This window comes from Haliotis asinina, chromosome 15, assembly GCF_037392515.1.
Source record: "Haliotis asinina isolate JCU_RB_2024 chromosome 15, JCU_Hal_asi_v2, whole genome shotgun sequence".
NCBI classification, from domain to species: domain Eukaryota; kingdom Metazoa; phylum Mollusca; class Gastropoda; order Lepetellida; family Haliotidae; genus Haliotis; species Haliotis asinina.
The window spans coordinates 12,109,819-12,122,017 of record NC_090294.1 but is presented as its reverse complement, the minus strand read 5'-3'; the positions used below and the strand labels follow the sequence as shown (position 1 = coordinate 12,122,017).

The 12,199-nt window shown below is 39.5% G+C and overlaps 2 protein-coding genes across 4 annotated transcripts in view; both read right to left on the bottom strand.

The window, feature by feature from the left end:
• Window positions 1-574: 574 nt before the first annotated feature.
• On the bottom strand, window positions 575-1,821 carry LOC137266293 (uncharacterized). The gene is made up of 2 exons (XM_067801779.1): window positions 1,627-1,821; window positions 575-999 (listed from the first exon to the last, which is right to left on the bottom strand). The coding sequence occupies exons 1-2, from the start codon at window positions 1,748-1,750 to the stop codon at window positions 653-655; spliced, it is 471 nt and encodes a 156-aa protein (XP_067657880.1). The 5' UTR covers window positions 1,751-1,821; the 3' UTR covers window positions 575-652.
• Window positions 1,822-5,071: 3,250 nt separating this feature from the next.
• The window catches only part of LOC137265448 (protein mono-ADP-ribosyltransferase PARP14-like), a 66,035-nt gene continuing 58,907 nt past the window's right edge, over window positions 5,072-12,199 (bottom strand). For all 3 annotated transcript variants that reach the window (XM_067800848.1, XM_067800847.1, XM_067800849.1), the window contains exon 22: window positions 5,072-10,416. In XM_067800848.1, coding sequence (XP_067656949.1) covers window positions 10,142-10,416 — 275 coding nt within the window. In that variant the 3' untranslated portion in view covers window positions 5,072-10,141. The remainder of the gene's footprint in view (window positions 10,417-12,199) is intronic.

Here is a 12,199-nt window from a genome sequence, read left to right as displayed (position 1 = left end):
ACCTGGGTGCCTTTGTACACAGCGATCTTAACGCTAAGGTGACCGTAACTCCAGTACCCTAAGATAGACTTTCACGAAGCAGACTTCACTAAGGCAAACCTTTCTCCCATTCTTTAACATGGCACACAGGTTATAGTGCTTCGTGAAAGGTAGTCTTAGCGCTAAGGTTGTTTTGTCCAAGAGCACCCAACATACCCGCTTTAACAAGGGTAACTGAATGTTTTCATGTCTCTTAACTGGCGTGGCCTAAATAATTTCACGCCACTGTGCATTGTAGATTTATAGTTTGATTAAGGTTGACCTTCTGTGCAAGGCATCTGAGGATATGGCACATGTACGATGCCTCCGGGATGATGGTGCGGCGGTAGTTTGTCACAGAAACATGGCAACGGTGGAACTGGCGGATACCCACTGTGTGGATAAACTCTCCATGGTTGTAGCACTGAAGGGTTAGGCGTCATAGGTTGTGTAGTGTGTTGCATTTGGCTCGTAACAACTCGTTGAGGATCCGAGTCTTCCATTGACGCTCCTTGCTGTCCATCATGAATAGGGTATTCAGTTTTTGGCTCACTGTCTTCAGGGGGCCTGTTCGGATGTGACATTAGTGCCATACCAGCAGGATGTGGATGTGGTGGTATACTGCAACAGTAAGTTAAAGGTGGAAATGGCTGATATACGCAGGGAGAACAGCCACTCCATGGTTGTGGCAACAGAGGATTCGGCTGCATTGGTTGTATAGTGTGTTGTATTTCCATTTTGCCACCGGCTTGGTGTCCTTTGTCCTCAGTGGATACTGGATGTTGTCCACAATGATTAGGGTGGGAATCTGACTGACTGACCGTGGTAGGCATGTCGGGAGGCCTGGCGGGATATGACACATACACGCTACCATCGGGATGGTGATGTGGCGGTAGATTCTCACAGAAACATGGTAACGGTGGAACTGGCAGATACCCACTGTGAGGATAGGCTCTCCATGGTTGTGGCACTGGAGGGTTAGGCGTCATAGGTTGCGTAGTGTGATGTGTTTGTCCTTGACGTTCCTTCTCTTCTACTGATACTGCATGCTGTCCACCGTGGGTAGTGTGGTCAGGCCTCGACCGACTGTATGCAAGAGGTATGTTGGGATATGGCATATATACTATACCACCAGGGTGATGATGTGGTATATTGCCACAGTAACATATAGGTAATGGAAGATATCCAAAATGAGGATAGCCATGAAGTGGGTGTTGCTCAGGAGGGTTTGGCTTCATCTGTGGCAATATGTTTTGGATTTCGACTTCATCAGCTCCGTGGTGCCCCGTGTCTTCCGTTGGTACTGCATGTTGTTCACTCTGTGTAGGATTGTCAGGCGTTAATCGATTGTCTGCAGGAGTTATGTCTGGATATGGCAGATACACGCTACCATAAGGATGAAAGTGTGGTGGTAGTTTGCAACAGTAACAGAGCGGTGGTAATGGCGGATATCCGCTGTGGTGATTTTCACTCCATCTCGGTGGTGCTAGAGGAATAGGATCATTTTGTTGTGTGGTGGATTGTACGGGGCCTTTACCAGCTCTGTGCTGTCCACTGTCCTCTACTGATGGACGTTGTGCATCACGTATAGGGTACTCAGTTAAGTGCTGTATATCTGCAGGAGACTTGTTGGGATATGACATATATACCATACCATTCGGATGACGGTGTGGTGGTATATTGCCACAGTAACAGAACAGTGGCAATGGCTGATATCCGCTGATATAAGCATAGCCACACTCTGGTTGTGGCACTGGGGGGTTAGGCTGCGTATGTTGTAGAGTGTGTTGCATTTCTACTTTACCAGCTCCCTTATGTCCATTGTCTTCAGTTGATGCTGCATGTTGTTCACCATGTGTTGGGTGGTCAGGGTTTGATCGATTGTCTGCAGGAGGTATGCCCGGATATGGTAGATGCACGCTACTATGAGGGTGATGGTGTGGTGGTAGGTGGCCACAGTAACAGAGGGGTGGCACTGGTAGACACCCACTCTGATTATAGCCACACCATGGTTGAGGCATTGGAGGATTAGTCTGAACTGGTTGTAAGACGTGTTTCATATCGACTCTGCCAACTCCTTGATGCCCTGTGTCTTCTGTTGATGCTCGTTGTCCACCATGAGCAGGGTGATCAGGGTGACTGTCTATTGTAGGAACGATATGGTGTGCACACACACGATACCACTGGGTTGGGAGGGTGGCGGAACGCTGCCACAAGGACACCACTGATGCTCACTTGGAGGAGGAGAGACAGGGTCTACAAGTGGACGATAAGGTTCCAACACTTCTTGCTGGTTAGGCTGTGTTTCACGACTACCGTCTCCGTGAGCTTTGTCTTCTACTGCTTCGTTATAACTCATTGGATATCAGGTGTATGAAACCTAAAAGAAACATAGTTTGTTTAGAGGAAAGAAACCGACGCTGAATTGTATATGAGTATGTATAGCGTATTAGTTATATCGTCACAATAGGAATCAAGTACAAGAATATGAACAGTGATTTAATTTACAACTCGCGAAAACAGCAGCACATCCTCCCATCAACGCCATTTCTTGAAGGTCCCTGAACTCTTATGTACCAGTACGAGTTCGAACTCGTACCTTTTGCATGACGAACAAACGCTCTACCTACTAGGCTACCCCAATGCTCCACGTACCATCATGCTTCCTAAAAAGTGTTCTGGCAAAGCGTGCCTGCTACTACGTCAAAGTACATTGCCTCTATATAAGTGATCGTCTCTGACATAACACTCGTACTTTTGTTATGACGACATTTGAAGTCCAGTGACATCTTTGTTTGAGAAAACTAATTTTTGAGAGGCAGCTTATAAAACAGAAAGTCCTAACCCGAATCTGTGTTACAATAACATTTCATTAATATCTTGCTTAATTTGATAATTCCAGTTTCATAAAACACATGACTAATGCAAGCTTTTAGATTTTCTTAGTCTCAAAAGAAAATGTTCTAAATCACGTTGATCCTACCTAAATATCACCGCGGACGTCACCAGAAACGGGCTTCACACAATGTACCCATGAGGGGAATCGAACCCGGTCTTCGACGTGAAGAGCGTACGCTTTAACCTCTTGACTACTCCCACCGTCCCAAACACACTGACCTGACTTATCGAGGTAGGAATGAATAGAAATTACATTATAATTTTAACGCTCAAAACTAAAAAAGAAAAACGTGTTCACATTTCGCAAGGCTCCTCATCGTAACCATGTGGGTACCGGGCCACTGCCCCAAGTGGTTAGTGGCGTGAGTGTAATATTTTCAGGGGCTGTATACAAACCCTCATCCATAAACACAGGGTCTGGCTGGACTGAAACTGCTGGCATATCTGAGACCACGAAATTACCTGTATCTATAGTTCACAGTGCCACATCATTTCCGACTGATGTTGATTAAAATATATACCCAAGAGTATCATACACACAACCCTTACCACGGTATTATCCTGACATGTTGCACAACCACCGTTTATTTTCCTTGTGCTGGTCGTCAACTCCTATTCTCAGAAATCTTAATTTCGCTTTCGGTTTTGTAGCTATCGTAGAAAGTTCGCTACTGTATGGCCTCGAGCAACCACCCTTTACGTTTGTGTCTGAGGTCACACGTATGTCGTCATGCATATCTTCAGTGTTATGATGTTAATGCTGGTGTAATTAGAGGTTGATTGATAAGTTCTGAGCCCCTGCACCGCAAACACCCCACACACCCATTATTGCGTGAAATTAAAAAAAAATCTGTAAAAAGATTTGGAAGGGGCAGCAGCCCCTTCCCCCTTGCGCTGCCTATGGCCTTGGGGTAAAGATCAAAAGATGTGAGCTGGTGCAAATACCCAGCACAGAAATGTTATGTTTGTAAGTAATGTTGAATATTGGAAAGTCGCAGCATGGTCTCTGGGTGTAGTCATCCTTCCTGTAGAAGTGTTATGTATGATGAACATATCCTGTGGTCAAATTTATACAATGCCTAGGTGGCAACATCTGTTATTGCAGATGGTTTTACATTGTCTACCAAAACCGAGGAGAAGTGTTTTGTCTAACATATATACCGTCAGTGATGGGTAATTACAATGTAGATGATCATTTAATGAAGCTACATAACAATAACTGAAGCGCGCGTAAAATCAATTTAGTGACAGTATAGTCACCTCCGTCGGCCGGTGGCGGTGTGGTAGAGCGTCTGCCTACTGGTGAGAGAATTGCGGTTCCAGTCCTGCTGTGGGAAAAGCTTTGTACTCTGAGTTTAATCTTGAACAATATTTTTCAGTTGAATTCATGTATCATTTGAATGTTGATGTTCATATAAAGTTAGGAAAAGTAAACCCTGGGAAGCGGTCTCACTAACGAAAAGTACAACCTGGGAAGCAATATTACTAAACGAAAAGTAAAACCTAGCTGTTCCTCCAAATCAAAAAAACTTCAAATGATGACCTAATATGTAGTGAGAAGCACACATAAGGTTTTTATGGGGCGTAGAATGTGTTCAGTCTGGTTTATTTAGAAGACACAAGCAATGAATGAATATTTGTTTCATTATATGGCAATGCAATAGGAGAAAGTAATTTTGATTTAGGCTACTACAGTATTGTGACTTTCTTATACAAACTGAATGTACAAAATGAAGTGTAAGTAGTTTTTATTTATGTCCATTTATTTAAAATGTGTTAATACATAATTTATGTTTGCTGTTTAACGATTTACAGTGCACCTATATGGCAACAGTCTGGAAGTAATCAAGTCAGGACAACACAATCCAGTGATCAACGGCATGGGCATCAGTGTCGGTCAAGTCAGCCAGTCTGTCACCTCCTGATCCAGTACGTCACCTCTTACATCAAGCATGGACTACTGAGGACCGATTGTGCCCCAGATCTTCCCAGGTTTTGATATTATGATTCATGACCTAACCTACTCACTGTAATATCATGTTAACAAGCTAAATCTACTGTGATGAAATACTGAGTTTATTCAACAGTTGTATTTTTCATAACCTCAAGCTCTTATGAAACTGGTTAGTGACAAATATATTGACAAACAAAGGAAGACTGGTTTATATATTTATTGTCTTGATAATTAAGTAAGGAAAGCATAACAAGTATTAAGAACAAGAGCTACAAAAGCTTATGCTGAGTGGATTACACTTCGGCTGAGTCTTATCTCAATGTTCTTGAGTATCGATTTTCATAAGCTGAATTTCATGTATATCTACTGTTAGCAGTTATAGAGAAAAGTACATACACTTTGTCATAGTTTTAGCACTATATCACTTACAGCTTTGAGACCTATCTATAACCTTTACAAAAATGGAAGAACTCATTTACCAGTGAAGGTATGCTGATGAGTTTATAGAAGGGTAGTTAATGTAATTTCACAGATCCAGAGAGTGTAGGGTGGGAGTGTGGGGAGGGGGCAGAGGAGCGCACACTTCCCTTTGTCCAGAAATTTTGTTATATGACAACTGAAACTCATTGAATTGTGCACCCCCATTTTCTCAATAGTGTGCTATCCCCTTCCTCCTCATAACACACACCACTCCCCCTCCTCTCAAAAAAGCTGTATCCACGCCTGTGATATTGGTGATTATGAATGGCAAGATAATGTCTCAAAGCTGTGGTTGGTCGTTATAATCCAGTAAAGATATATGAAGACACATATACAATGAGTCTGCTCAGTGAATCAAACTCCTGATAAATTAGAATGGGAACCAAAAGCACCCATCACACAATGGCAAATGTTGACTGTGTTCAGCACTTCACAACCAGGAGGATTGCCACTGTGAAACATGTTTTATTTCAGAGAATATATTAATATATCTAATATGTGTAATATGAACTACAAACTATCCTTTTGTCTAATGTTCAAAGAGTAGTATACCTCAACCTCTAGAATAAGGACAAAGTGTAGTTTACCCATAATCTATTTCAATAAACACTGACCATATGGCAAAGTCCTCTATGAAAGAATCAGATTCTCCATGGCAGAGATCCACAGGAGGAGAGCATAGAGGAAAGGATAAGACGAAAGCATGGAAGGAGAGCACAGAGGGCAAGGATAGAAAGAAAGAATGGAAGAAAATAGAGGGGAAAGCATTGAAAAGAAGGACTGGAGGAAAGCAAAGTTCAACAATATGCAAAGATCAACAAGTCATTTAGCAATATCATAACATTCTCTAGGAACTAAAACAATTTTTGAATGTGTATCTAATCCAGAAGTATCAGATGTTTAACACATCTATTTATTTCAGTTGGAAATATTCATAGTAATTCCTGAAATACTGCTTGTTCACTTAACAAGCTAAAACAAGGCAATAAACAAGCATTGTCACTAACTGACATACGGAACCAGCACAAATTATCAAAGCAAACATACAAAAAACAAATAAAACAAAAATTGAAGCTTGTAGTTCAAGATGAAGTTAATTGTCAACAACAGTTTGACCAGTGAACCTGCACCTTCCCATGATGATGCTTTGTGTCAAATGTGAAGAAAATACAGTGAATCATTTGTGAGATGTCTCGTTGACAAGCTGGACATGTACATTAACAATCTGAAAATGTCGACATGATCTTGAAATATATGTGAAGGTAACCAAAATCAACTGGACCCTGCACCATTCTTACATGAAGTTGGGTGTCCAATATGGAGAAAATTCAAAGAATGATTCTTGAGAAATCTCATTTGACAAGCTTAATTTTAACATACAAGTTAACATGACAAAATCATCAAAGTAACACCATAACCTTGAAAATTACATGAAGGTCACCCAAATTGACTGGGCTCTGCGTCTTCCCTAGATAAAGCTCAGTGTCAACCATGAAAATCCAGTTAATGGTTCTTGAAATATCTTGCTGACAAAGCTAAAATGCTTAAGTTCCCTTGAGACTCTGAAATTAAGGTCAAGGTTCCCAGACCTGACTGTGACCTTTTCATTATCAAACCTGATGGATGGAGCTTATACAGGATACTAAACGACTTTCCGTGTAATATCATTTTTATTAAACGAGTTAATGATTTGGTATCAAATGAGTGAAAACGAGTTTAATAAAAATGGTATCGCATGGAAGCCAGTTTAGTATACAGTTCACTGCTTGCAAACATAAATTGACAGTAACTGCATCAAAATTGCCTACAGTGTGATGACTCTCAGCTTTCTGCGATTCAAGCAAGGTCTAATAAAATTGCGACAGCAACATTAGCATTGTGACAACACATTTTTTAACCATTTTGATGTCATACTAGTGTAATACTTTATCCCACACCGCTTGTTTAATGAAATCCATAGATGTATTAATTCAAATGTTAATTTAAACACGATGTATGTAAACAACAATTACCACATAAATTACCAGTTCATGTTATTATTCATTCGACTGACAGATCATCTATGCTTTATCACTACAAAATAATCAGAAAATTTTGTTCAAGCAAAATAATCAGTTGTCCTTAATTTTGTGGTGACTTTCTTTTTCCTCAATCATAAGAAGGAAAGATTAATAGTTATATGAATAGAATATGATTACCATGTTAAACAAAAACAACTCAAAGCAAACACAACAGAAATGTTTTTCAATAATTTGTAATGCAGATACTGCCAGTAAGTTTCTTTTATGATGTAGAACATATCTGTACTGTTCTTTCAGCAAACAAATATCAAGTATACTTGCCACAATACATCTGCACTGAATATCCTGGTTGCATCGTCTGGATTATTGTATGAATTTCTCTGGAATACCTAATTTATTACATGTAACGACATAAGTTCTAGGACTTGATTTGAGAGATCTTTACCTACTTGCACCAGGTGCAAGCAAAGATAAAAACCTAGTTGCATCAGACAAATTACACTTGCACTGCTTTCAGTATGTAATGAATGAAATACGCTGCTGAATTATTTAGATTTCTATTCTGAAGTTTACCCACTCAAAAAACTGATTTGCAACTGGTTCATATTAAACTAACAACTATGTTGCATGTTGTAATATGGAGTTGTACCAGCGCAAGTAACAATGTACTAAATCAAGCCCTTTAACTCAACTGATAAACAATCACACATTCAGTATTGTTCCATGTCTAATATATATAGGTGAGCCCAAACCAGCAACTGTCAACACTATGAAGGAAAAATTATTAGAAGCCATTAATAATTCATGGCTACGGGTGGGTGGCGGCTGAGTTGCACTGGCATCCCCCTTGCCACAAATTATGAACAGTCTCTTAGTACAATATATATTGCTTTAAACATAATCAATATTTCAAAGAAATAACTTGACAGGTGTACAAATATCACTGGATAACTGACAAGTCACATAAAACCTAATGAAAAGCAATATTTACTGCACAATAGCAAACAGGTAAAATGGCTGTATATGCAATCCAAATATTTTGGCTGCAGTCCAAAACCAAAAGTAACACAACAACTCCACAATTTACAAAACATCTGCCACTGAATATTCATCTGCAAAGAATCATATGATAGGCAGAAACAAATCTTAGCTAAATTGTTCCACTAACTGATCATACTGCAGAAAGAATATGTTCTGAATGGTACAGTTGATGATTCTATTCATTAAAGGTCACATGCAACAAAAAATCAAACACAATTATCACTTGTTCATGATATATACAAAGCATTCTTGACTGTGAAAAACAACAAACAAAATTGTAGTACATGTATATAATCGCAAATCAAAACTGCAATATTTTACCTACTCCGAAATGAAGCAGCTGCGATACCGAACCCAGTCAGGGCTGGTGGATGTGCACTCATGTGTAACAGCGCCTTGTCATTGGCCACTAAAGACACCCTCTACTGCATGTGCTCAAAGTTGATGATTCCCCCTTCTCTCCTCAGAACAAAATGAGTGGGAAGCCATTAAAATCATCATCATCATCACCCCTTGCCAGATATTATTAATGGTTCCTAATTCAGACTTGGTAAACAAACATCTTTTACCTGTATTACTTGGATTTTCCTCCCACAAACCATGATACAGCCATGATATTGTTCAATCCAGCATGAAACTCACTCTCTAAACCTAGGCAAAATCTTATTACTATGAGAACATGAAAATATGAACTACAAGTGATCTTATCTTACTCAACAACTGTACAAGTAGAATAACATCAGTAGTGTCACTCTAGTGAATCCACACTGGCACAATGTACAGTGGACCCTGTATTATTTGACACTCACGTGAAAACACGGTTGGATTATACAGTGTGTCGGAAAATACAAGTCTCCTTGCTTGAACACTTTTCAAACTGTACCATACATTGTAACTTGCTTACATCATGAAACTAATGCTTAATAGCATTTTCTCGGTAAATAAAGGGAAAAAGCATTTCCTGTATTTACATTTGTAATGCACTTTGTAATTATACAAACATGTTATGTATTTATATATGTTGTTGTTGACATGCTCCCATTGCAAACATCCATCTTTTCCATGTTGTAGGAAGACTCCTTGATCACTGTATAGTCATCAAAAACAGTTTCCTTATCTAAAAATTCAGCTAAGGCCAGACCTGTTTCATTTCTTGTTTTACAGATTTTTGTCCTCTGAAAACCTAAAGGCAGGCAGGAAAAAAAATAAAAATAAAATTTCCAGTCAAAGCAATAGTCCTTCTAAATACTCAAATATTTTACTTTTGGTAATTTATGAAGTGAATATGGGTAAAAAAACAACCTAGAAAGTATTTTCTTGTCAGTTTACATTTTTAGCCAATAAAAACATTAGGATTATATTTTTTGAGCGGGAAAAATTATTTTTCTTATATATTTTTATTCTTGAAAACGTATGACAGGTGGATCTATAAAACAAGAAATAAAATTGGTCTGGCCTACGTACAATACATAATTTCCTAAACGACTAACTGAGGCATTGCACACTTGAACTGAACTCGCTCACTTTTCAAGTTTTGCACATCCACGTACATTTCTAAGCATTAACTGAAACAAAGTTTAACTTTCAAATTTTGAAAACCACAGCAAATATACAGTGCACATTATGTACAGACAACAATTCTTGAATAATACAGTTGTGGTCATGGCATGAGTTCACGAGCTTGACTGATTTGCCTACTCAAGTGTACGTAGATGTAGGCACACCGTTCCTATTCCTTGTTGATTTTGTAGGTGACAAGATATTCAGGGTATACCTGGGCATCACTGAAGATCACGTATGTTGACGGATTTTCAACACTATCAACCACTGAGTCATAAAAGGAACTGTTATCAGGTGGTCGCGATGGTGGATCTCGAAGACTGAGTCTTCCTTTGGCAGGGACACCAACCAACACATGGCACAGAAAGGCATACTGAGAACCATGTGTGTTTGTTGTGGCATTTTGGTCAAAGTCCGACAAGTAAATTCCTTCACCAAAAGGCTCTGAAAGTATAAGTTGACCACATGAGCAACTGATAATTTTTTTTTGTGTGTGTAAGTTGACCATAAACTTAAGAAAAGTACAACAAAATCTGTGGAGGATCAGAAAGAATCCCACTTTGCTGTAACAAATACCACAAACTATTTTCATGCATGTCTAGACATAAGAACTATACTCACAATCCCAGCATTAAGTAATTGCTAAAAGTTATCTAACACTATTGTAACTAACTATAAAAAACATGATGATGTCACAAACGCAATCTTACTGTCACCATGACATAATAATGTTTTATGTCATCCGCTAATATCACTATCTGTAATGTCATACGTAACATTGACAGTGCGTTTGTGTGTTGCCTAAACAACCCGAAATCTAACTGTATCAAACTGTAATGAAATTAACACAAGAGCACATGACCAAGTTTTAAAGAACATAACTTAGTATTGAATCACGAGAGACATCATGCAACCATTTCTTTCATTTTTGCTTTCAATAATTGCCATTAAAAGTGAAATAAACAACATGACTGAGTTTCAGTGCTATGACAATCTGGTCCATCAGTGCCCAGTGGTTGTCCTTTAGGTCCAGGTGTTGGTGTTTATTGAGATGGGGAAAGCACTGCAACAATGCTACCATGCAAGACAGTCAGCTCGTCAAGCAGAAAGTGAATTCAAGCATGCTACAACACCAGTGGTGACATGTTTTGGGGGTTTTCCCAGTTTCTTCTGATGATTTTCGAGAAACTGTGTTGCTATTGTCGACTTTGCAAAGAAGGCCTCAAGTTTGCACGCGTGCATTAGCATGCTTTCAATGCTAGGTACCTTGAACCCATCATTATGGATATTGGGATAGCCAGCCGTTTTTGCTGCAAATGACACATTTGATGCATTGTGCATTGACAAATTCCTGCCGAGTTGATTTCAGATTCGTGGCAATGATTTCACCGGTGTAGCTCTCCTCTACACATCGTGTTGCAAGGATGCATGACTTCAAATACCTATAGGTATTGGGTAGTGATTCAATGATTCACGGAAAGCTCTGAGACCCTCCCTTGTTACAAGGCATTATGGTTGCATATTTTTATGACACACAAACATTGGTTTCTGCGTAATACCTTAATACCATTTCTTGTCAACAGAAGTGTAAATTTTGTTTAACAAATTTCCAAACCGTCCCTGAGTCGCTTGCAGGGTTGGTTTTCTGTCTGGTGCTTACAGGACAAATGCTTGCTCCTTGAACTTGTTGTACTACCTGCCTAACTAAGGGAAATAGTTACAAAGACAACATTTCACTTTTTTGGCCACTAAATCAAGATCAAAATGCGTCCACACGTACTTTTTTCTCACAATCATCCATCTTGATTGCATGAGATGTTTAGTGTTATCTCCCCTACGAGTCCAGTCAGTAGGTCCTGCTTTACCTGACTTAGTCCTGAGTACCCAGGTGCTCGTGAGAGCCCTTCAACACAGTATGGCCACAACTGCATTGGAGAAGAGTGTGGTTCAGTAATAAATATCGCTTCCTACTCTATCATTCAGATGGAAGAACTGAAGTTTACAGATGTCAGGGACGTTTTGCCTGATGCTGAATTCAAGAAGTTGAAAGATTCAGTAGTGGAGTTCTATATGGGCAGTCTTCTCACACACTGGAAAAATAGATAGTGTCTGTGTGCAGGGCAAACTCACATCTCAGAGGTATAGAGACGACATCCTGAGACCTCACTTCCTACCCATCACCCAGAATGTTAATGTCATTTTCCAGGAAGACAATGCCCAGTCACAT